A 24,773-nucleotide genomic window follows, 5' to 3' on the forward strand; every position below is an offset into this window, starting at 1 on the left:
TTAGGAGTGCCGCCTTCCTCACCAATCCATGTCTGTTCCTTGAACCTTGAGGCCCAGGGACACCACAATGGACTGCCCTACACGCATCACCTCTGCCTTCCGCTGAGAGTCCATCGTGGGGCAAGCGGATTAGCTGGCCCTGGTCACTCGCCTCCGTTTAGAAATCAAGGCTGTGCTGGGGCTCAAGAAGTGGCGGTGTCTTCACTTTCCCGTACCCCCCTGGCAGCCTGCAGCTGGTGCTGAAGCTGATGGAGCACACGGAAGAAACCCGGTCGGAGTCCACACGGTAGAGCTGACCACAGCCAGGAGCACCGGCGAGGTGCACGCGAAAGCAGAAGTCAGGGCGCTGCCTCTCTTCTCTCTGCTCAGGGCCCAGAGCTCCCTTCCTCCGTAACTCGGGCACTGGGCACGCGCAGGCGGGGTCCGAGCAACGACCACAGGCTCCAGCCTGCTTCCTTCCCACCACGCCAGGCTGCTCTCCGGGAGCCTCCTGCTCCGTTAGATGCCGCAGGCACCTCGCCAGGGGGTCTAGGTGAGCCGAGTCCCAGGTGCTCTCCGGGGTGGGAGTGGGCGAGGAGCAGGAGCAGCGGAGGGCCGAAGCCCCTGCCCCCGCCAGCACCGTGACAAGCCTCATCTGAGGGCAGGTTTTTCTACTGAAAAGTTGGGAAATTGTTGGAAAGAGTCCCCATCCCCCCTCCTCCAAATATTACCACTCTCCGGAATCTCTCCTTTTCTAAGGGCCGCTGCAGTCTTTTGTTTTGTGTTTCTTTTTCTCCTAAAATCTTGAGGGTGAGATTGAGAATGAATTCATAAAACTACAAGTGAAGTAAGAGTTTATTAAGTAGGAAGTGGAGAAAGTGCGGCAGAAATAGAAGGATGCGATACCCAAACCGAACCGAACCAGAGAGTCCAGACACAAGTATCAATTGGCCGCTTCCTCCCCACTGACACGGGGGCTGGTCGGGGGAGAAGAGGGAATGGGTTCGGTGGCAGGGCCGTTGGCTGCTCCTGCGGCTGGGAATGATCTCCGCGGAGCTTTCCGGGCTCAGGGTTTAGACTGTCTAGACTTCATCGCGGAGACCGCCAGACCCCCCAGGATGGCTGCAACCGTGAAGCCCTGGGCGGCGATCCGGGTGCGCATCATGAGCTGGGAGCGCTGGCTCTGACCCCGGTGGAAGCAGTAGAGGCCGTAGGTAAGGGCGGCCGCCGTGCCCAGGCAGCCTGAGGAGGGTACAAAGCAGGTGGGGGTAGCGGGCCCGGCCCCAGCGGCCCCTCCCCGCTTTGGACTTTCTTTCTCCTGAGCTGAGGTCTCAGAACCAGAGCGGGGAGAGGCTGGAGGGGTGGGTCCCAGCAGAGTCCCCGAAGTTACAGAGTCCGCCCCCTCGAATCCCGCCCGGCTCCTGCGCCAATCAGGTTCATCCCCGCCCGGCCTCTTCGCCACATCTCCGGTCCCCCCTGGCGTCCCCGGTCCTTCACTATTTTATTTCCCCCGAGAGCTCTGTCCTCTCCATCTATAGTTCCTACTGTACCGGCTTACCTATGGGTACCATTGGGTTCTCGCGAGTCTTGCGAAGGAACTTTTCCTTGAAGCTTTCCGGATTGCTATAGACACTGGGACTAAAACCCTCAATAACTGGGGGCTGCGATGGTTCAAAGGGTGCCTCTGGAGTCATGGGGCCAGGAGTCGCCATGTCTAGGGTAACCGCAGCTGGAGAAAATGGGGACACTAAACTCCGCCTCCCGATGAAGTCATGAAAGGGGGCGGAGAAAAGGACTTTCCTGAGCGTTGTACGCAGGCGTATCCGTTCATTGCATTCTGGGAGTCGTAGTAATCAGCATAGTATCGCTCTCGGGGAGGACTACATTTCCCAGAAAGCCTGCGAAGCCCTGCGCGTGCCCGCTGGAAGGAGTCCGCTACAGGAGGTGCTGGAAGTGAAGGCGCGCAGTCTGAGTTGCGGGTACGGTGGTCAGCGGGATGCTCAAAGGCGAAGAGGGAGACCCGAAGGCAGAAGTTCGGTTACAATGTTAACCGGAGCGTCTTAACCGGGATGCTAGACGGATGGCAGCGCTACGGATCGGGTGGTGAGGCAGCCGGGTTTTAGGAAACGGGGCCTGCCCTTGACCGAGACTTTCTGGATCGGAGAACTGGAGCCTGGATTTATGGCAAGGAGGGGTATGTTACTACAGATGAAACCCCCATGGAATCAAAACATCTTCCTTCCTCCCTCCTCCCCTCTCTTCTTTCCCTCCCTCTCTTCTTCGCCTCCACCCCTCCTCTTCGCCTCCATCCCTCTTCTTCGCTTCCTTTCTTTCTTACTCCCTCTCTGGGGAAGGAACTGCCTCCCAAAGGCTTCAATTTATGTTATTCTGGGGCTCTAGGAAAAGCAAGAAACTGCTTTTTTCAGAGTGGGTGGTTTGTTTGAATATATTGTATATATAATAAAACAAAGGTATTTTACTTCTCTGATGGTTTTGTATTTTCCCCCTCCCAAGCAGAGGGTGGGGGTGGGCACTGGGCATTTTCTTAGTCTTGATAGTTTGTCCTCAGCTAAACAAAAATCCTCTTATTCCTGTTTTATTTCTAGAAGTCACTGCTGTTGGAAAGAAGAGCTTAGTGTTCTTACATAGATCCTTAAACATAAAACCCACAGAGGTCTGTAGTTTTATCTTCATCTTACAGATAAGAACAGGCTTGAGAAGTGTTAATGGGGGGTTTGTAGTCAAGTCTTTCCAACAAGTAAGCCTAGGCTTTCACATAATGTCCGTCCCGTTGGCTCCTGAAGGCAGCTCCTCCATTCCACACCATCAGGACTCTCGGCTGGAAACTAGGCTGTCCCAGAAAGCCCTCCCTTCTTGGACTCTCCCTGCTTAGACTTCGGCCCTGCCTGGCCACTAAGCACTGCCAGCACGGCCTTCAGGATGTAGTCTGCAGCCGAGCACCTGAGGGCCTTTGCTTTTGGCCTTGTAACTTTTATCCTTCATAGCATCCCAAATTCAGGCCTTTGACTAGGCTGTCCCCTTACCTTGTTTCTTTACCCAGTTCAGATGCCAGTTTTAGGAAGCTTTCCTTACCACTATTTCCTGCTCCCAGGCTGTGGCAGTGTCCTGTTGTCCCACTGCCCCATACTTCCTGTTAACAATCCTATTACAGGCATAACTGCCTTTTAATCTGCTTGACATCCCCTACCAGACTGCATGAGTGCAGGGACCTTGCCTAGAAATCCTGAGCCTGGCCCAAGGCAGGTGCTGGGGGAATGCGTGTAGAATGACTGACTGCATGGCCCTTTGGGCACACAGAGTTCTGAGATTTAAAAAAAAAATTTTTTTTAAATATATATTGATTTTTAAAAAATATTTTTTATTGATTTTTTACAGAGAGGAAGGGAGAAGACTAGAGTTAGAAAAATCAATCAGCTGCCTCCTGCACACCCCCCACTGGGGATGTGCCTGCAACCAAGGTACATGCCCTTGACCGGAATCGAACCTGGGACCCTTGAGTCCGCAGGCCGACGCTCTATCCACTGAGCCAAACTGGCCAGGGCCAGGTGGGGAACTCTTGATGGAGAGGTAATGACCAGAGAGTGCTGAGGGTGGGGCAGGGGTGTAGGAGGTATAGGAGGAAACTTTAGTTAGGGTGGCAAGGGAAGCCCTCTCTGAGGAGGCGAGGCCTTCACTTAGTCCTAAATGATGAGAAACAATAAGCCATGAGCAACAGGTCTGGGGGAAGAGCATTCCTGGAAGAGGTGACAAGTGAAGAGGCCCTAAGGCAGGACCAAACCAGGCTTCTTCCTATGCCAAGGTTATTCCTGGGGCCCCAGGTCAGAGGGCACAGGCCTGGGTACCTCTGGATAAAGTACCCCAGAGTAGGCTGGGCAAAGCAGCTTTGCTCAGTGGCAGCAGAGCATCACTAGTTCAGGGGAAAGGCAGGCAGCTCTGAGACCTGTTCTGCCTCCACCTGCAGAGCATCTGAGGAGAGAACCCCAGGCACAGAGTGGGAGAAAGGGGCCCAGCTGTGTGACTTCAATCCCAAGAGCAGCAAACAATGCAAAGACGTGTCCCGCCTGCCTTCTGTGTTCATGTCTCTGACGCAGACACCACTGTCCCTCTAGGTGCCTGCCACCAGCATGGCCACAGGGCGTGGGCAGGGTCAGGAGAGTGGAAAGTAGTTAGTTACCTACAAGTAAGTACCCGTGAGACTGTCAGCTGATTTCTCAACACCAACTTTGCAAGCCAAAATGGAGTGGCAAGAAGTATTCAAAGTGGCTTTTTGCTGCTGTGGCAACAGTCATGAGTATGATCAGGCTTCAAAAGAGGCTTGTCTCCAGTGTCCTCTGCTGTGGCTAAAAGAAGGTCTGGTTGAACCGCAAGGAGACCAATGAAATAGCCAATGCCAACTCCCATCAGTAGATTCAGAAGGTGATCAAAGATAGGCTGATTATCTGGAAGCCTGCGACTGTCCATCCCCGGGCTCGATGCCAGGAAAATACCTTGGCCCGCAGGAAGAGCCGGCATATGGGCATAAATAAGCAAAAGAGTACTGCCAGTGTTTAAATGGCTGAGAAAGTAACCTGGTTGAAGAGGATGAGAATTCCTTGCCGGCTACTCAGAAGATACCGTGAATCTAAGAAGATTGACTGGTACATGTACCACAATCTGTACCTGAAAGTGAAGAGTAACATTCAAAAACAAGCGACTCTTATGGAATATATCCACAAGCTGAAGGCAGACAAAGCTTGAAAGAAGCTTTTGGCTGACAAGGCTGAGGCCCACAGATCTAAAACCAAGGAAGCTTGCAAGCGCCGTGAAGAATAGCTCCAGGCCAAGAAGGAGAAATCAAGACTGTCCAAGGAGCCCTAGCCCATTTGACTCAGTGTGATAGAGCGTTGGCCTGTGGATTGAAGGGTCCTGTTTTCGATTCAGGTCAAGGGTAATGCTGAATGTTGGGTGCCATTTAACGCCGGTGGTCTTGATCCGGCATCTAGAAGGGTTCTGGAATCTGGAGAAGGGGCTGGGCGTAAATTAAATAAGAGTCCAGAGATGAAACATAATTTTGAAAGGCATATGGGGGGTGGGGGACAGAGAAGCTTAGCCAAAGGAACTAAGTTCTCCTTGTCTCAGGACCCCTTGCTTTTTATTAACACAATTTGTCCTATGGCAAGGTGGAGATATACACATCAAAGGGTAGGGTTTCGTCTACAGCAGTGATGGCAAACCTATGACACGCATGTCAGCACTGACACGCGTAGCCATTTCTGATGACACGCGGCCGCATGCCGAGGATGAAACATTTGCTGCTCCTGAGGATGAAACATTTGCGAAATAATGTTTTTTCCTCAAAGTGACACACTACCCAAGTTATGCTCAGTTTTTTGGCGAAGTATGACACAGCAAGCTCAAAAGGTTGCCCATCACTGGTCTACAGAGTCCATTGTCAGAATGGGGAATTGCCTTCGGCTGTTCAGGTGTTTGGCCAACAGGAGGCAATAACATGTAGATTAAGATGCCCTGAGCTGTCTGGCAGCTAGCAATCAATTTAATGCATCCTTTTCAGGTTTGGGGAAATGCCTTCTGCCATTCCCAACAGGCGATACCATATGTGACTCAGCCCTTGTTGAGTCCCCAAGTTCCATCAACCTTCCTATGAAACTTGCAATTATGACATGCTGGAATTGGCTTCCGGCACAGGACATGTACCTTGGTGTTTCTATCTCTCCCTCTCCCTCCACTCTCTCTAAAAATCAATGGAAAAAATACCCTCAGGTGAGGATTAAAAAAAAAAGTCAGAGCAGTCAAGAGCCGGTATTAGTGTGACTCCCTTGTCTTAAGGGGATGAGTCCTGAGGGCATGAGTCCTGAGGGCATGACTGCTTAAAAAAAAAAAAAAAAAAAAGACTGTCCAAGGAGAAAGGGAATAAGAAATAAAGCTTCATCTCTTACCTGTACACAGTGGCCTTGGCAATTACATGGCTCAATCATTTAATAAAAGTTGCCTTTATCTACCTAACAAAATTAAAAAAAAATTCAACATGATGAAAAGCAAGGACCTACAACTAAGATGAATCACTACACAATGAAGATCACTACCTTCATTTAGAATTGAAGGTGAGATAAAGAGCTTCCCAGATTAAAAAAAAGTTAAAGGAGTTCACCTCCACCAAATCAGTATTACATAAAATGTTGAATTGAAGAAGGCAAAAAGATTAAAAAAATATGAACAATAAAATGGCAATACATATCTATCAACAATTGAATCTAAAAATCAAAGAAGCAGAACAGAAACAACATACAGAGAACATTTTTAAAAAAATATATATTTTTTATTGATTTCAGAGAGGAAGGGAGATATTTTTTATTGACTTCAGAGAGAGATAGAAACATGGATGAGAGAGAATCATTGATTGGCTATCTCCCGCACTGCCCCCAGGCATGTGTCCTTGACCAGAATCGAACCTGGGACCCTTCAGTCTGCAGGCCAAAGCTCTATCCACTGAGCCAAACCAGCTAGGGCCAGAGAACATTTTGACCGTTGCCAGATGGGAGGGATGTTAGGGGAATGAGTGAAAAATGTGAAGGGATTTAGAAGTACAAATTAGTAGTTACAGTATAGTCATGGGGAAGTGAAGTACAGCCTAGGGAATATAGTCTATAATCTAATTATGTTATTAGATGGGTATGAGATTTTCTGGGATGATCCCTTAATCCTCTCTAATAAAATGATAATATGCAAATTAACCATCACTCCGCTACATAAGCCACGCCCACCAGCCAAGCCACGCCCATGGCCAATCAGGGCGAGTATGCAAATTAACCCCATCCAAGATGGCTACAGCCACAGAGAGCAAGGTTTCCCAGGTAACAGAGCAAGCCAAGCTTTCCACAGCCGTTGCAGGCCTAAGCCTCTGCTCAAGCTACAAAGTTTCAATTATAGAAGGTAAACAAATTCAAACAAATGGCGGCAGAATGGAGCTTGAGAGAGCAGGCCAGGGTTGCCGGCGGCAACAGGGGAAGCAAAGCTTTACGCACACCCTGGCCGGGCTCACCTGCTTAAGGCTACAAAGTTTCAATTGTAGAAGGTGAATTAACTGCCACAGAAATGGCTGCCGCCCCTCAGGGAGCAGCAGGCTTGGCTCAGCTCCAGGCTACAAAGTTTCAATTGTAGAAGGAAAATAAATTCCAGATACCAGGCCCTCCGCTTGGGTTGTCAGGGGGGCGTGGCCGGCCTGCAAACCACCACAGGCCCCTCGCTCAGGCCGCCCCACGCCCCAAGGGAACCCCACCCTGATCCGGGACACCCTTCAGGGCAAACCAGCTGGCCCCCATCCATGTACCAGGCCTCTATCCTATCTAATAAAAGAGTAATATGCAGATTGATCATCACTGCAACACACAATATAGCTGCCCCCATGTGGACACAAGATGGCCACTACAAGATGGCCAGCAGGGAGGGCAGTTGGGAGGCACTCGGCCTGCAAGGGAGGGCAGTTGGAGGTGATCAACCCTGCAGGAGAGGGCAGTTAGGGGTGACCAGGTTGGCAGAGGAGGGAAGTTGGGGGCAAACAGGCTGGCATGGGAGCAGTTAAGCATCAACCAGGCTGGCAGCGGAGTGGTTAGGGGGTGATCAGGCTGGCAGGCAGAAGCGGTTAGGGGCAATCAGGAAGGCAGGCAGGCAAGCAGTTGGGAGCCAGCAGTCCTGGATTGTGAGAGGGATGTCCAACTGCCCGTTTAGGCCCGATCGGGCCTAAACGGGCAGTTGGACATCCCTCCAGGAGTTCCAGATTGGAGAGGGTACAGGCTGGGCTGAGGGACAACCCCCACCGTGCACGAATTTCGTGCATCGGGCTTCTAGTAGTTTTATAATGTCTAGTCCACTGGGGTGTACACCTAAGAAGAATATAATATTGTATGTCAACTGTAATTGAAAAGTAAAAAATGATTAAAAATAGTTACTATCCCAGGGATATAACGTACAGCATAGGAAATATAGTCAATAATACTGTAATAGGTATGTACGATTTAGATGGGTACTGATTGGGGTATCGCTTCATAAGGTATATAAATGTCTATCACTATCTTATATACCTGAAACATAAATTGTCAGCTGTAATTGAAAAATAGATTTTTTTAAAAAAGTGACCATTGAGCCAGAGATCTAGGGTGGGGCCTAGGTAGGAAAGGTTGGTCGAGGCAGGGTTCCTGGTGTTGACAAAGTCCGCTCCTTCTCAGGTCAATTTTCCTGCTCCAGTGAGGTTCTCCCCTCATCGCTGGTCCAGCCTTCGCCATTTCTCTGGTCCACTCTCTTTCTGGTCACCCCTGGCGTTACATGTCCTCCCCTATTTAATTTCATCCCCCCTCGCCCGCCGGCACCCCTTCCCCCCCATCACTGTTCTGCTGGTTTGCAGTTCCTACGGCACCTGCGTACCTATGGGTATTTTAGGGTTTTCGCGGGTCTCGCCTTAGACCTTTTCCTTAAAGCTTTGCGCTGTTCTAGAGTTCTCTCTTCCAGGGCCTATCCTCCAGCCCACGCCATCGCACCTGAGCATCAGGGCGTCTGCACACTCTCCCCCCGCCTCCCGTCTCATCATTGTTCCGGCCTGGACCGAGGCGTCTGCTGAAAGGGACAGAAAGCTGTCTGTCCTCTGAGTTCCAGCCTCCGGGTGATTGAGCAGCAAAACAAATGAGCGAGTCGCCACTTCCAGGCAGAACACCAGGACTTTCCTTTGCTTGCTTTCAGGGTATCGGTCAGTCTTCAGCCTCCCACTTCCCTAAGACCCTCCTTTCCCCCGCCCCGTCTGGGGCTAAGAAGGACCCTATGAAGGCAGCGGGAGAGAAAACCCCCCTTGCCCGCCACGTTCAGTTCCGGGGTGGCTGTTCCCCGACCAGACCGCCGCCAACCCCCGGAAGCAGCGGCGAGCGTGTCCCGCACCCTCCCGGGCCTGGCTCCTGCGAGGGGCCTGAGGGCAGCAGGAGCCAAGCGGAGCAGCACGGAGACGGCCCGCGGCTCCATCCCTGCCGGCGGCTCCGCCCACAGGGGCGAGGTTTAAAGGGCCGGGCGGGCCCACCTGCGCCGCACAGCCCCACCCGCGCCGCGGCCCAGGCCACACCCACGCGGGGCGGGGCGCCTGGGCCAGTTCCTCCCGCGGCGGGCGAAGCGGTTTTAAGCGGGGGCGGGACTGCGCGCGTCCGAATTTCGTCTGTGGCCGTGGTTCCGAGCTGCAGAGCCTGAATTTCGTCTGTGGCCGTGGGTCCGAGCTGCGGGAGGCCGGCCGCGGAAATCGGGGTGAACGTGGGCGAGGAGCGGAACGGCCCCGGGAGGTGCGTGCGGCGGCGACGACGGGTGCGGCGCGACCCAGGCGCGGGGAGGGCTCTGCGGGAGGGAGGCCGGCCCAGCCCTCGCGGGAACCTCGCCACCACCTGGCTGAGCTGGGGAGCCGCGGCTGTTGGCCCTCGGCGCTTGCCGTAGCCCGGCCCGGGAGGCGGGCGCTCGGCGTCTGGGGACGGTGACAAAAGGAGGGAAGCGGAGGGGCGTTTGAGCCCGGGAAGATAGAGCGTGGGACTCGGGCGCCGTTCCCCCGAGCGCCCCCGGCGAGCCTGCCCCCTCCCGTCCTCCACGCAGGCACCTGGCTCGCCTGCCGGGCTCGAGGAGCGGAGGTAGTGGGGAGGACAGCGCCCCCCCTGGCCCGGCGGCGCCGCCTCGGGGTCCGGCTGCGGGCGGTGGGAGGCGGGGCCGTTTGCCCGAGTGCGGGTGCGGGCCGGCTGGGTCTTCCCACCTGGGGCCGGACGCGGGGCCTTAGGCCTGGCACCGCGGCCTCCGGGGGTTCTCCGAGCTGCTCTCCCACAGACAGGCGGGATGGGGCCCCTCCCAGGCCGGAAAGCGGAGCCAGGCCTCTCTGGGCCCTGGGAAATGGAAGAGTTGGCGAATTCGATGAAAAAAAAAAAAAAAAGGGGGGGGGGGGCGGGGAGGAATCCAAGGCTTTAAGAAATACGGGGGCGACTAGAAATTTCTTAGGCAGGGAGAGGCCGTGACCCTGAGTCTTGGGTTCCCGGGGATGTGGCTGGGGGCGTGGGGCCTTGAGCATTTGGAGGAGGGAGTGTGACCTGAAAAAGGAAGCGGTGGTCTGGTCATCATCCAGTCCAGTAGGACTGACAGACTCCGTCCCTTTGGTCTCGTTGGGCCTTTTGCTGCCTCGAGGCAGAGGAGTGGGACTTCTGGGGGCTGTGCTAGCGTGGAACAGCTGTGGGTGCCCTCTGCACCGGGCAGTGCTGGGGTTCTGGGACAGTGGCCAGAGGGGCTTTGTGGTGTCAAGGTGTCCCCGTCGCGTGGGGCAGAAGTGTGTGTCTGTCAGGACAAAACTTCTCAAAGGCCTGCAGAAGAGTGATTGGTGCGTCTGTTGGAAGAAAAGTCAGGAAACTGCTCTTAAGGCAGAGTGAAATTCGATATATACTAGGAGGATGAGTAAAAAGCAATTTCCCAGGTTCTCTAGAGACTTTCGTGAGGACTTTTAAAATAGAGCCTTAAGTTTCCCTCGATTTTTCAGTGTGAAGTGGCACTTCTCAAAGTATTGACAACAGCCTCTTTCCGAGGTTTTTTTTAGAGCATTTTTTTCCATTTATTAAATGAGCATTTAAAAAGATGTATTGATCTCAGAGAGGGGCAAGGAGAGGGAGAGAGAGAGTTAGAAACATCAATGATGAGAATCTTTGATTGGCTGCCTCCTGCATTCCCCCTACTGAAGATGGAGCCTGCAACCCCTGTCTGTGCTGGAATTGAACCGTGACCTCCTGGTTCAAGGGTTGATGTTCAACCATTGAGCCACACTGGCCGGGCTAAATGAGCATTTTTTGAGTGCCTACTATGTGCCAGCTGCAAACAGCTTCCAGCTTCCTGGACTCCTCACCGAAACACTGTCTGAACCACTGTCTCTGGGTGATGCTTGGGAATCTACTTTTGATACCTGGTGATTTAATGTACATTGAAGTTTGAGAACAGGTCACCTAGGGCAGAAGTGGCCAAGCACAGTCAGCTGACCAAATCCAGCCTGCTGCTTGTTTTTATATAGCCCATGAACTAAGAATGGCTTTTACATTTTTTTAAATGGTTGGGGAAAAGTCAAAAGAAAAATAATGTTTCATGACACGTGAGAATTATATGAAATTAAAATTTCAGTGTCCAGAAGTAAAATTGTGTTGGATCATAGCTGCTCTTGTTCATTTATATGGTGTCTGTGGCCGAGTAGCTTAAAATATTTACTATCTGGCTCTTTGTAGATAATATAAAACTTGCCGACCTCTGGTTTAGGGAAAGGAGGGAATATGGTAGAAAAAAGCATCTGGCTAGAAAAGCCATGTTTAAAAATTAGTAGATAAAATGGGCTTAGGTAAAGTTTATATTTAAATTTTTTTTTCTAATCCTCACCAAGGACATTTTTTCATTGATTTTCAGCGAGAGTAGAAGGGAGGGAGGGGGGCGGGGAGACAGGGACAGAGGCAGAGGCGCAGAGAGAGAAATGTCGATGTGAGAGAGACACATCAATTGGTTGCCTCCCATACCCCAACCTTGGGCCAGGGATCGAGCCTGCAACTGAGGTATGTGCCCTTGACCAGAATTGGACCCGGGACCCTTCCATCCACAAGCTGAGGCTCTAGCCACTGAGCCAAACCTGATAGGGTGTAAATTTTATTTTTATAAAAACAGAGGGAATGGTGTATTCTGGATTAATGCAAAGCATTTAGATAAATTTAGGCATTTAAGTAGGATTTTCATAGAGATTGTGAACCTGTGCCCTTAATAAATTGGCTAACTTATGTTTCTTTTCATAGACTGGGTGGCCTCATGGACCTGATACTTTTCTCTTGAGAAATAAATTAGATCAAAAGAAAAATGGCATTTGTTGCAACACAAGGGGCCACAGTGGTTGACCAAACCACTCTGATGAAAAAATATCTTCAGTTTGTGGCAGCTCTCACAGATGTAAATACCCGTGAGTTGATCCTTTTTGTCTTTAAGAAATGCATTAATTTGACTCATTCATCTCAGTTCAAAGAATGTGCACTTGGAGATAAATAATAACATTAACTTTTATCCGAATTTCTGTTCTCTGCCTTGGGGAGAAGCAAAGTGATGATCATTACTGGCTGGAGCCCTGAAGAGGCACGTGTGTGTGTGTGTGTGTGTGTGTGTGTGTGTGTGTGTATCTGTCCTTGTCTGTGCATGCACACGTATGTCTGGGAGTATGAATGTGTGTGACTGGTTGTAGGGAACTAGTTATGTGCCTTCTGTGGGACTATGACAGTCAAACTGATAAGATCTGATTGCTTCTCTTATTAAATCCAGTAATTTTGAGATCATCCTTAACATAATTTCAATTACCTGATATTTTTTTGGTCATTTTACAGCTGATGAAACAAAGTTAAAAATGATGCAAGAAGTTAGCGAAAATTTTGAGGTATGATCTTTATATTTTAGGCTTTTCATTTTGAGCTAAATATCGTCCTGGGCTTTCCTATTGCTTTTCTGTCAACCTTTTTACTATAGTAACTAAAAAAACATTATCTCTGTTAATGAACTTTATTGTATTCTAAAAGTGAAATTTGCAAGTTTGTCCACAGTGTTGTCCAACTTCTTCATATAGTGATACTTGCCTTGGTTTTGGTTGTTTGATATTTTTTCTTTTTCTTTATTTTAGAGAGAGGAGGGAAGAGAGAGATAGAGAAACTGATTTGTTGTTCCATTTATTTATGCATTCATTTGTTGATCCTTGTATGTGCCCTGTCTGGCAATCAAACCCGCAACCTTGGCATATTGGGATAATGCTCTAACTAACTGAGCAACCTGGCCAGGGCACTTTTTTTTTTTTTTTAATTAAGTATTTTTTTTATTCACACTAGGGCAGTGATGGCGAACCTATGACACGCGTGTCTGACACGCGTAGCCATTTCTGATGACACGCGGCCGCTGAGGCGGCTGCATGCCGAGGATGAAACATTTGCTGCTCCTGAGGATGAAACATTTGCGAAATAATGTTTTTTCCTCAAAGTGATACACTACCCGAGTTATGCTCAGTTTTTTGGCGAAGTTTGACACACTAAGCTCAAAAGGTTGCCCATCACTGCACTAGGCATACTCATTCCATTGATTTTTAGACCAGAGTGGTGGAAGGGAGGGGGAGAGACAGAGAGAGAGAGAAACATTGTTGTGAGAGAGATATACCAATTGGTTTCCTCCTGTATGCAACTCGGGCTGGGGATTGAGCCTGCAACCGAGGTAGGTGCCCTTGGCTGGGAATTGAACCCAGGACTCTTCGGTCTGCAGGCCGACACTCTAACCACTGAGCAAAACCGGCTAGGGTGAGGGCACATTTTTTTCATTTTTAAATATAGTAGCTCTTTTACCCTTATCCTCAGGTTGCACTCAAACTTTCTCTGTGAATTTATGTTCAGGCAGTAAATGATATATTACTGTGGAATGAGAATTGGATATCAGTTTTGGCTCCATTATAACTTCTGTGATCTTGATCAAGCAGTTTTTTTCCCGGGCTTTACAAACTACAATTATATTGTCCATTACATCCCTCAGGCTCTGTTTATTTTTCAGTTTTTTTCAATTGTGTATTAGATTGGATGATTTCTAGTGATCTGCAGTCAAGTTCACTGACTATTTTTCTGTCATCTCCAATTTGCGGGGATGCTATTTTGAAATTTCAGTTTATATATATTTAGTTTTTGCATTTTAAAATTGCAGTTATTGTACTTTCAGTTATAGAATTTTCATATGGTTCTTTTTAAAAATGTATTTTTATTGATTTCAGAGAGGAATCGAGAGGGAGGGAGAGATACAAACATCAATGATGAGAGAGAATCATTGATTTGCCTCCTGCATGCCTCCTACTGGGGATTGAGCATGCAACTTGGGAATGTGCCCTTGACCAGAATCGAACCTGGGACCCTTCAGTCTGCAGGGCTGACGCTCTATCCACTGAGCCAAACAGGCTAGGGCTCCATGTGGTTCTTGAGAGATGTCACTTCTCTGCAGATTCCCTGCCTTTATTTACTTATTTTCAAATGTATTTTTATTATAATTATTATTTTTAAATATATTTTTATTGATTTCAGAGAGGAAGGGAGAGGGGGAGAGAGAAAAATCTGTGATGAGAGAGAATCATTGATCAGCTGCCTCCTGCATGCCCTCTATTGGGGATTGAACCCACAATCCGGGCATGTGCCCTGATGGGGAATTGAACATGACATCCTGGTTTATGGGTTGAGGCTCCAACACTGAGCCACACCAGCCAGGCACAATGTTTTATAGTCTTTTGGGGTTATTATAATACTAGGTGAATTTGAAGTGAAAATACATATACAAATTAAATGAGGTTTTATTTTTGTATAATTAGAATGTAACATCATCTCCTCAATATTCTACATTCCTGGAACATATCATCCCTCGGTTTCTTACATTTCTTCAAGATGGAGAAGTTCAGTTTCTTCAGGAGAAACCAGCCCAGGTAATTTGTTTAAAACTGTCAGTGAGAAAAAAGTGTCACATAGTAGTATTGCAAGCATTTATGAATTAAAACACCTAAAAAACCCCCATGGTTTCACTTAAAAATGAAAGTGGTTTTGTCACATAAGGATAACTGTCCAAGGCTTTGCCTGCTTTGTTAAATGTCTTGGTTTTATTTTGTCAAGACCGTCTCTTTTATAGTTTAAACTAGAGGCCTGGTGCACGACATTTGTGCACTGTGGAGGAGAGGGGGGTTCCCTCAGCTCGGCCTGCGCCCTTTAGCAGTCTGGGAGCCCTCAGTGGATGTCCGACTGACAGCTTAGGCCCGCTCCCCATTGTAGTTTGTTATTAGTAATTATGTATAACAGGATATTGTAAAAATTAAGTTACGAAATTTTTATTAAAATGTTTCTTATATACCATTATATTGGCTGGACCACAAAAATATTTGTTGTGGGACTCCGCAAGTTTGTCGTGCTTGGTGCACACTATTGCAAATGAATTGGAGTATATACCAAAGAAGTAACAGTAGTCTGTTGACCCTCTATACTCGTCGTCCAGCTCTATTTTTATTCATTTTAATTCTTGTAATTCATGGCCAATTTTATTTTACTTATAGCTCCATCCACTCTTTTTACCTCCTCCTTTTAAAACAGTCCCATCACATATATGTGTATATATATGTTTGACCTACCATTTATTTATTTATTTATTTATTTATTTATTTATTTTTTTTAAAGAATAGTTTATGAATTTTATTTTATATTTTTAAATATTTTTATTGATTTCAGAGAGGAAAGGAGAGGGAGAGATAGAAACATCAATGATGAGAGAGAATCATTGATCAGCTACCTCCTGCACGTCCCCTACTGGGGATCTAGTCCGCAACCCAGGCATGTGCCCATGACTGGAATCGAACCTGGGACCTTTCAGTCCACACGCCGACGCTCTATCCATGAGCCAAACTGGCTAGGGCTAGTTATTGATTTTAGAGAGAGAAAGGGAGAGGGAGAAACCTCAGTGTGAAAGCACAACATCAGTCAGCTGCCTCCTGCATGCCCCCTATTGGGTATTGAGCCCACAACTTGGGCATGTGCCCTTGATTGGGAAGGGAACTGGCAATCTCCTGGTACATGGGACGATGTCCAAGGAACTGAGCCACACCGGCCAGGGCTGATCTACCTTTTAGTTGTCAGCTCCATAGTCAGAATCATGAGAGCTTAGTTCAGTTTATGATGAAATTAGTCATTGGGCCCAAGGTAATTGGGGAGAACATTGTAGAAGCTAAACTGAGATTATGGAGGGAGATCTCAAATGAAGTTCCATTTGTTTTGCCCTTTCATTTTAAATCCACTCTGCATTCACACACTAGTGCCCTTTCTGCTGAAAATAAGGTGTGAAAGAGGAAAGATGTGACTCACTTGATTTGCTGCACAATTGTAGAAATATTGAAAGTAATGGTTTGCAGTACTTGCTTTGGATTACATTGAAATAATATATAGGAGGGTTTCTAAAAATGGGGTTGATCCTGTGGTGTGTTACCAGTGCTGGGTACAGACAGCCGTGTGACGCTTGTAGAAGGCAAAAGAATTACTTTGGAGCTCTTGGGAGGATTTTATATTTACTTTTTTATTTTTCTTCACCAGCAATTGCGGAAACTAGTTCTTGAAATCATTCATAGGATACCAACCAATGAACATCTTCGTCCTCATACAAAAAATGTTTTGTCTGTGATGTTTCGCTTTTTAGAGGTAACCTTTGGGAATTCTTGTTATTTTGCAATATTAAAAACTTTAAATGATTTTCTTAATGTAAAATCTAGTGTTATACAACTGTTTCCCCTTCACTAAAGTTCCTAATGTCCATTTTCCCAACCAAATTATCATGCAAGATTATTAATTAATAATAATAATTATTATTAATTAGGCTGTACTTAGTCTTGATGTGTTTAGAATTCTATTGTGTTTCTGGGCCCCTTGGAAAGATGAGCTTTGGAGGGGGGAGAGAGTTGGATTCAGATCTTGGCTCTGTCATTTATTAGCTATATCATGTTAGTCATGTTGCTTATCTTTTCTGAGCCTTAGCTTCCTCTAGGCATAGTGTGGATGACACCTCACACTTAGAGAGTATGTGTGAAGTGTTAAGCACAGGTTCAATATATGGTGGGCGCTCAGTAATTGTTCATTCTTTTGGCATTACTTTCAAGCAATGAAAAGTGTCGGTGGGGCCATTAGTGACCTTAGTTCATGGTGTGACTTGCCACAAATGTCAGTTAACTTATCTGTCAGCGTTATTGACTAGAACTCACTGGTGCGCTGCCCTTCAGATGGTCTACCAAAGACCATGAAGTCTTCCTGTTTGGGTAGCTGTGTCTTATGATTTAATGAATTTTCAATAAATCAAATCTAAGTTGGTTGATGCAGTGTGTGTATAAAGAAAAATGCTTAGAAAATAGTCTTTAATCTTTAGATTAAAGTAAGTCCTCAGAATTGTAACTCTTTAAATGCTTTTTTTAAAGACGGAAAATGAAGAAAACGTTCTTATTTGTCTAAGAATAATTATTGAGCTACACAAACAATTCAGGCCGCCCATCACACAAGAAGTAAGTATTTCTCCTGAGAGCATTTCTGTAGTGTGCTGACAGTTCTTTGTGCTGTGTAAAATTTTATTCTCCTGTAGTATTGACGGAACACATGGTGCTTAAGTGTAGAAAATATATAGCCTGTTTGGGGAAAATTCTTTGGTTTAGCAGTTACCTTTTCTGTTTTGAATGTGTGTATGAGTATTTAACTGAATTTGTTCAGTCGTGTGGATATGTGTTAACTAACCAGATTGGCAGAGCTGTTTGGGTGCTTCTGGTATTCAGAAATGTCTTATGTGCCAGAAGGCTCTGATCATTTTATGTTATTCAGGGGTTAAGATGTGTTCTGAAGTCAGCTGGGTTTGAATATCATCAGCTCTGCAATTCAGTAGCTATGTGAAACTAGGTAAACTTGTAGCCTTTTCTGTAAAATGGGGACAATCACAGTATATCCTCAAAGATTGCTTGAAGAATTAAATATAAAAGTTAAAGTTCTTAACACAGTGATTAGCACCTACAGAGTAAGTATTAGATACTCTGTGTTAGCAGTAATTAATACAGTGTCTTCTCCAATGATAAGCTTAGTAAATGCTTGTTACAGATTATTTGGAAATTAGAAGCAAAATAATGAAATAGAATTCCTCCTATCTTAAAAACAATATTGATTGCCTTTCACTTTTCCCACCTTCTATATATGTAATGTTTTCTACATGATTGCAATAATACTGTATACGACATTTTATATTCTGATTGTTTCCCTTCACATTATAAATAAGCATTTTCCCACTCAAATTCTTTATAAAGTTACTTTTTAATGGATGTATAATATTCTTACATATGGGTACCCTCATTTTTGGATATTTAAAGTATTTAAAATTTTTTTATTTTATGACTATGATTGAATATCTGTTTCTAGTTCAAATTACTATATAAACTAGGGTTATTGACAGAATTACTAGGTCAAATGTGTTAATGTTTTAATGCTCTTGATAAATATTGTGTTAAACTGATTTCCAGAAAGGTTTCAGTAGTTTATGAGAGTCTTCCTCTCGTGGCAGTCTGTTCAGCATGGTGTAGTATTAATTTTTGGAAGTCAAAAAGTGGCATTTATTTTAATTTTTATTTCTTTGCTCCTTCTGAATTAGAAAGCTTGTTTTCTGTTTGTCAATGTTTTGTATTTCTTTTTTGTTCACATTCATTGCCTGTTTGTGTTTTGAGTCTGACATTTTTCTTACCTATTTTATGAGTTCTTATATATTAGGACTATTAACATTTTTCTTATTTATTGTAAGCATTTTCTGTTTATAAATATCTTCCTTATACCTTTTTTTTTTTTTTTTTAGATTCATCATTTTTTGGATTTTGTGAAACAGATTTATAAGGAGCTTCCAAAAGTAGTGGTATGGTTTTAACATTATTTGAATTATTACTTATATTTATTTATTACTTTCTTATTCCAAAGGTATTTTGGAGCGCTTGCGTAGAAGGATGCTAATTTTAGAGTGGGGAATGTTTATCGATAGTCAGAATCTAGGTTGATAAATCAGTCATTTAAAAAAAAATAGTTCTTTTGGTTTCATTGTTTAAATTAAATACTTTAATATATTCTTATTGTAGAAATTTTGCAAAAAAAGACAAGATAAATTCATAATGTTTTGACTTGTAAGCAACCATTGACATTGATGTTTTGTGCTCTTTAAAGATGGTTGTGCTCACAATTATAAAGCCTTTTTGGGGAGGTGGTGTATGCTTTCAGCATTTTTCTGCATCATTAAAATTCTTTCTGTTGAAAGAACTCTTCCCAAGCAATGCCAACAATGTAAAAGTGTGTGGACTAGAACAGGAATGTCTCCTCTCCATTTTTTTTCACTTACTAGAAGGAATCACTGTTAACAGTTTGGAACATCCGAGATCTTTTTCTGGCAGTCGTAATTTTTAGTGGCCCCATAATTTTCTATCATATGCATGTACTTCAGCCATCTCTGTTGCTGGTTTTCTCATTTTTCAATTCTTCACTATCACAAATAATGCTTCGGTAAAAATTTATTGCACATAATTCTGTTTTTACTTTAAAGAATTTTGTTAAGCTTAAAAAATATTTTTTTAAATGAACATATGGTAAAATTAACTTTTAGGTATTTTAAGGCTTTTAATCTGCTAATAATGTGTCAAACAAAATTAATTACATTTTGAGTTATCAAATTGTGTCACCTACCATTTCAGTCGGAGTTTTTCATACGAAGCTGTTTTGTTTAATATGAGGTCCAAACTCCACTGAGAACTAAGGGATGACAGTGAGGTCCTGGCCTTTAAACATGTCTTCTGTTCTTTGCTTCTGGTCCCATCTTTGATCTCTATTTAGGAGACTATTTGAAAAGTTAATTCAAGAGGGACTAGCTCCTAGTTTCTTATCACTGGAGAAATGGGGTCCATTCTCCTTGCCTCACTGAGGTTTAATGTAATCTGGCATGCATTTCATCTTTTCTCAGCCAGGAAGGAGCAAAATATACTTAGGACAAGTTTTTATTTTCTTTTGTGGAAGATGGAGACATGTTGTCTCTGTCATGTTGTCCTTTTGGTGTTGAATAGAGTGGATCTCAAGTGCTATGGTATTGAGAAAGATACATGTGGGACATTGGGTTTCTTCCACCACATGTGTCAGGGCTATTTTGTGAAGGAATGTTGTGTATGACTTTTTTAGGAAAAACCATTTCTCTTGTTCTTACGTAGAACCGCTACTTTGAGAACCCTCAGGTGATCCCTGAGAACACAGTCCCTCCCCCGGAAATGGTTGGTATGATTACAGCAATTGCTGTGAAGGTCAATCCTGAGCGTGAGGACAGTGAGACGAGAACAGTAAGTTTTTCCAATTGTTTTGCTTTTGTTCTTAACTATGCCTCTCTACTTGGTAGATGACTATATAAGTGACTTTTTAAAACACTTAGGTTTTTTGTTTTCTTTCTTAAACACTTGGAGGCATTTAAGATGAACAGATGTGTGTGCATGAGAGAGCATCACTGATTCTGCTGTGCAGCCTCTGAGTGGTGAAAATGAACTCTTGCTTTCATGCAAAGGTATAAACAGAATTGTAGTGGAAGTCCAGACTCACCTGTTGGAAAGAGCAGCTGACCAGTCTCTGTTCCATCCTTAGTATTCATATTAATGAGTCCCTTTAAACTACATATAAATTGTAGTTTAGTCCCTGGGAGCCTGGGCTCTGGGGACAGAAGCACTGGAATTATTCTGACTATAGCAAAGTTCATGAACCTTTGTTTTGGCCTTAATTTTCCCTCTCATCTGAAAAACCTGTCTGTGGAATTTTGTGAAGGTAGTGCTAGTAATTGTCTGCAGGTAATTTATTTGTTATATCTGCCACATAGAGAATGTGTATTGAGCATTTGTTGACTATATTTTTATGATTGAATTAAGAATATCATCTGTATTTGCTTTACTGCAATGGTTTTGCAGAATGTTTTATTAATCCTCACCTGAGCATATTTTTTTCGATTGATCTTTAGAGAGATTGGAAGGGAGAGGGAGAGACATAGAGAGAGAGAAATCCATATGAGAGAAACACATGGATTGGTTGCCTACACACACGCCCTGACCAGGGCCAAGGATTAAGCCTGCAACTGAGCTACATACCCTTGACCAGAATCAAAATCAGAATCAAACTGAGGATCGTTCAGTCTGTGGGCTGACGCTGTAACTATTGAGCAAAACTGGCTAGGGCTGCAGAATGTTTTAATTTGTGCTAGGATAAACAAGAAACTGCATTTTGAATAAAAATAAAGCTCTCATTCCTTTCCTCTTCTTGAATTACAAATTTGTTTTCTGTTTATGAATCTTTGTTTTGCTTGTCTTTTCCTATTCATTGCCCATTTGTATGAGTGTGACATTTTCCTTACCCGTTTTATGAATTCTTTTATATTAGGACTATTAAATTTTTAAGTTTATTGCAAGCATTTTCTGTTCTAAGTATTTTGAATAAAACTGGGTAAATACGCACTTTCTGCTATTGCTTTTTTAAGTAAAATACTGATACTAATTTAAAATTTTTCTCAGATGGCCCTGGCAGGGTCGCTTGGTTGGAGCGTCATCCTGTACACCAAAAAGGTTGCAGGTTTTTTCCCTGGTTGGGGCACATGCAGGAGGCAGCCAATCGATGTTTCTTTCTCTCCCTCTCTCCCTTCTTCTCTTTCTAAAAATCAATAAAAACATATCTTCTGAGGATTTAAAATATATCTTACCTAATAAAAGAGTAATATGCAAATTAACCACTCTGCTACACCCACCAGCCACGCCCACCAGCCAATCAGAGCGAGTATGCAAATAAACCCAACCAAGATGGCTACAGCCACAGAGAGCAGGAGGGAGGCTTGGGTTTCCCAGGCAATGAAGGAAGCCAAGCTAAGCCTCCACTCAAGGCTACAAAGTTTCAATTATATAATCCAAACAGAAATGGTGGCAGCCATGGAGCTGGAAAGAGCGGGAGGCTAGGGTTGCTCCTGGCAATGGAGGAAGCAGAGCTTTCCGCACACCCTGGCCGACCCAGGCCTCCACTCTAGGTTACAAAGTTTCAATTATAGAAGACACATAAATTCCCAACAGAAATGGCTGCTGCCACGGAGCGAGCAGGATGCTTGGCTCCGCTCCAGGCTACAAAGTTTCAGTTGTAGAAAGTAAATAAATTCCAGATACCAGGGCCTCCGCTTGGGTCGTCAGCGGGCGTGGCTGGCCTGCAAACCACCACAGGCCCCTTGCCCAGGCTGCCCCACGCCCCAAGGGAATCCCACCCTGATCCGGGACACCCTTCAGTGTAAACCAGCTGGCCCCCAGCCGTGCATCAGGCCTCTATCCTATCTAATAAAAGAGTAATATGCAGATTGACCATCACTCTAACACACAATATGGCTGCCCCCATGTGATCAAAGATCCTGCCCCTATGTGGACACAAGATGGCCACACAAGATGGCCAGCAGGGGAGGGCAGTTGGGAAGGACCAGGCCTGCAAGGGAGGGCAGTTGTGGGCGATCAGGCAAGCAGGGGAGGGCAGTTGGGAGGCACCAGGCGTGCAAGGGAGGGCAGTTGAGAGGGACCAGGCCTGCAAGGGAGGGCAATTGGAGGCGATCAACCCTGCAGGGGAGGGCAGTTAGGGGTGACCAGGCTGGCAGAGGAGGGAAGTTGGGGCAAACAGGCTGGCAGGGGAGCAGTTAGACATCAATCAGGCTGGCATGGGAGTGGTTAGGGGGTGATCAGGCTGGCAGGCAGAAGCGGTTAGGGGCAATCAGGAAAGCAGGCAGGTGAGCAGTTGGGAGCCAGCAGTCCTGGATTGGAGAGGGTGCAGGCTGGGCTGAGGGACCACCCCCCCCCCCTGCCCCCGTGCACTATATATATATATATATATATAAATTTTTCTCAGGTGATTTGAATTTCTAAGTTTTGACAAATTTTTCCAAACTTATTTACTACAGGTGATTACATTGGAAAATATAAAAACCTGTATTAAATCATAGTTCTATGTACTTTATTTTAAAAATAGTTTGACTCTTTCCCCACAGATATTGACAAAGGTGTGTCAGTATTTTCTCCTCCTTTTATTTCAGTGGGCAATGCTCGGTAGTGGGGTACTGACTGGGGCTGTTTTAAGTGCCATTGGGATAACCACAGTCCTGCTTTTTTTCTCTTACAGCATTCCATCATTCCAAGAGGATCTCTTTCTCTGAAAGTGTTGGCAGAATTGCCCATTATTGTTGTTTTAATGTATCAGGTATGTATATTGTTACTAGTTTCTTGGGTTTTTGGCTTCTTGTTTTATGATAAAGTTTACATCTAATAATCTGTGGCAAATAGATGTGTATGATACACACATGCTAACACCTGTAGTTTCTTTGGTATGCTAAATTATTTTGCTATGCAGGAAGTGTAAAAGCATGAAAATCTGATGTGTTTGCTTTTAGCTCTACAAACTGAATATCCACAATGTTGTTGCTGAATTTGTGCCCCTGATCATGAATACCATTGCAATTCAGGTATCTGCACAAGCCAGGTGAGATTTCTTCGGACAGTGACAAAGCTGACTGTCACAGGGCTTTGATTCCAGTAAAAATACACTTGCTGTAATTATTTGTAAGACATAAAATGTTTAAGTGATAAAATTTTGGACAAATTGTATTTTTTACTTTTTGAACTTGTATTTCAATGATGATAGTAATAGTTATTTTACTCCTTATTTAGAAAGATGAGCTAAAGGTATTAATCCTTGGTTTTTGGTGTTTCATAAATTTAGAACTATTATTAGGAATTACTATACTCTAGATTTCTATCTGTGGGATCTCTAAACCTTTCTCCCCTTAAACCTTTCTTTGTTCTTGCTGTTCCTTTCAGCATGAGTGCCAGAATGTTCTTTACCCTCTTAATTCCCCCACCCATCACTCTAGGTCAGTGATGGCGAACCTATGACACGCGTGTCAGCACTGACGCGCGTAGCCATTTCTGATGACACACGGCCACTGAGGTGGCCGCATGCCGAGGATGAAACATTTGCTGCTCCTGAGGATGAAACATTTGTGAAATAATGTTTTTTCCTCAAAGTGACACACTACCCGAGTTATGCTCAGTTTTATGGCGAAGTTTGACGCATCAAGCTCAAAAGGGTGCCCATCACTGCTCTAGGTGAACCATATTCATTCTCTCAGTGAAAACTTTTTCTTAAACTTTAAATATTTCCTCTTAAGACCTTTAACACTCACTTTCTTTGGCCTATTTGGCTCTGAGTCATTTGAGGGCAGGATCTGAGGGTGAATGCGTGTTAATATCCTCTGTGGCCCTAGCATCGGCTCTTATTGAGCAAATAGATAGCCTAACACTGTCTATTGGATGAGTGAGTGGCTTTATGGGATACACATTGTAACTGCGATGGAATGGCTTAGAGAACTGCTTGCTTTATGCCTCTAAACTCTTGATATTATTTGGAAATGCATAACAGTAAAGAGTATAACTATTGCTGCTGTGTTGTTCTGGTCTGTGCAGAAATCAGACTTTGGGGCTCAGGAATTATTATAGACTTTTAATTAATATTAATGTCACCTAAAGAGTTAAGAGCTAATATTGTAAATTTTATTTATTTCTCATCCAGGCAACATAAGCTTTACAACAAGGAGTTGTATGCTGATTTCATTGCTGCTCAGATTAAAACATTGTCATTTTTAGCTTATATCATCAGAATTTACCAGGTAAGTTGATTTACTTTAAAAAGTATTTTTACTGATTTCAGAGAGGAAGGGAAAGGGAGAGCGAGACAGAAGCATCAGTGATGTGAAAGAATCATTGATCAGCTGACTCCTGCAGGTCCCCACTGGGGATTGAGCCTGCACCCTTGGGCATGTGCCCTGACCAGGAATTGAATCATGACCTCCTGGTGCATAGGTCGATGCTCAGCCACTGAGCCACACCAGCCGGGCATGACTTTTTTTTAGTTAGGTTTCCTGAGCTATAATTTACATACAATAAAGTTCACCTTTTATAGTAAATAGTTCTATTAATTGACAAATGCATATAGTTGGTAACCACCAACACATCAAAATATAGAATGTTCCCATCACCCCCTCAAAATTTTCTTTGTACATTTGTAGTCCACTTTCTCCTCCCACTTTCAGGCTTATCAAGCACTGAAAATGGGGCTTTTGGTTTT

At 45.0% G+C, this 24,773-nt stretch overlaps 2 protein-coding genes, 1 non-coding gene and 1 pseudogene across 3 annotated transcripts in view; 3 read left to right on the forward strand and 1 right to left on the reverse strand.

Annotated features, from left to right (window-relative positions):
• Nucleotides 1-816: 816 nt before the first annotated feature.
• Nucleotides 817-1,753, reverse strand: HIGD2A (HIG1 hypoxia inducible domain family member 2A). The gene is made up of 2 exons (XM_008146132.3): nt 1,538-1,753; nt 817-1,221 (listed from the first exon to the last, which is right to left on the reverse strand). The coding sequence occupies exons 1-2, from the start codon at nt 1,689-1,691 to the stop codon at nt 1,046-1,048; spliced, it is 330 nt and encodes a 109-aa protein (XP_008144354.1). The 5' UTR covers nt 1,692-1,753; the 3' UTR covers nt 817-1,045.
• A 2,534-nt stretch (nt 1,754-4,287) lies between these two features.
• On the forward strand, nt 4,288-4,857 carry LOC129149247 (60S ribosomal protein L19-like; annotated as a pseudogene).
• A 4,243-nt stretch (nt 4,858-9,100) lies between these two features.
• Nucleotides 9,101-24,773, forward strand: part of TRRAP (transformation/transcription domain associated protein) — a 124,646-nt gene continuing 108,973 nt past the window's right edge. The window contains exons 1-11 of the mRNA XM_028149310.2: nt 9,101-9,311; nt 11,817-11,977; nt 12,393-12,442; nt 14,390-14,500; nt 16,146-16,250; nt 17,018-17,101; nt 18,424-18,480; nt 19,811-19,936; nt 22,773-22,850; nt 23,041-23,129; nt 24,219-24,315. Coding sequence (XP_028005111.1) covers nt 11,878-11,977; nt 12,393-12,442; nt 14,390-14,500; nt 16,146-16,250; nt 17,018-17,101; nt 18,424-18,480; nt 19,811-19,936; nt 22,773-22,850; nt 23,041-23,129; nt 24,219-24,315 — 897 coding nt within the window. The 5' untranslated portion in view covers nt 9,101-9,311; nt 11,817-11,877. The remainder of the gene's footprint in view (nt 9,312-11,816; nt 11,978-12,392; nt 12,443-14,389; nt 14,501-16,145; nt 16,251-17,017; nt 17,102-18,423; nt 18,481-19,810; nt 19,937-22,772; nt 22,851-23,040; nt 23,130-24,218; nt 24,316-24,773) is intronic.
• On the forward strand, nt 12,104-12,315 carry LOC129149604 (small nucleolar RNA ZL1). Its single transcript, XR_008556479.1, has one exon. It is a non-coding gene; the product is annotated as a small nucleolar RNA ZL1 (small nucleolar RNA).

The sequence above is a fragment of the Eptesicus fuscus genome, chromosome 6 (assembly GCF_027574615.1).
Source record: "Eptesicus fuscus isolate TK198812 chromosome 6, DD_ASM_mEF_20220401, whole genome shotgun sequence".
Lineage (NCBI taxonomy): Eukaryota > Metazoa > Chordata > Mammalia > Chiroptera > Vespertilionidae > Eptesicus > Eptesicus fuscus.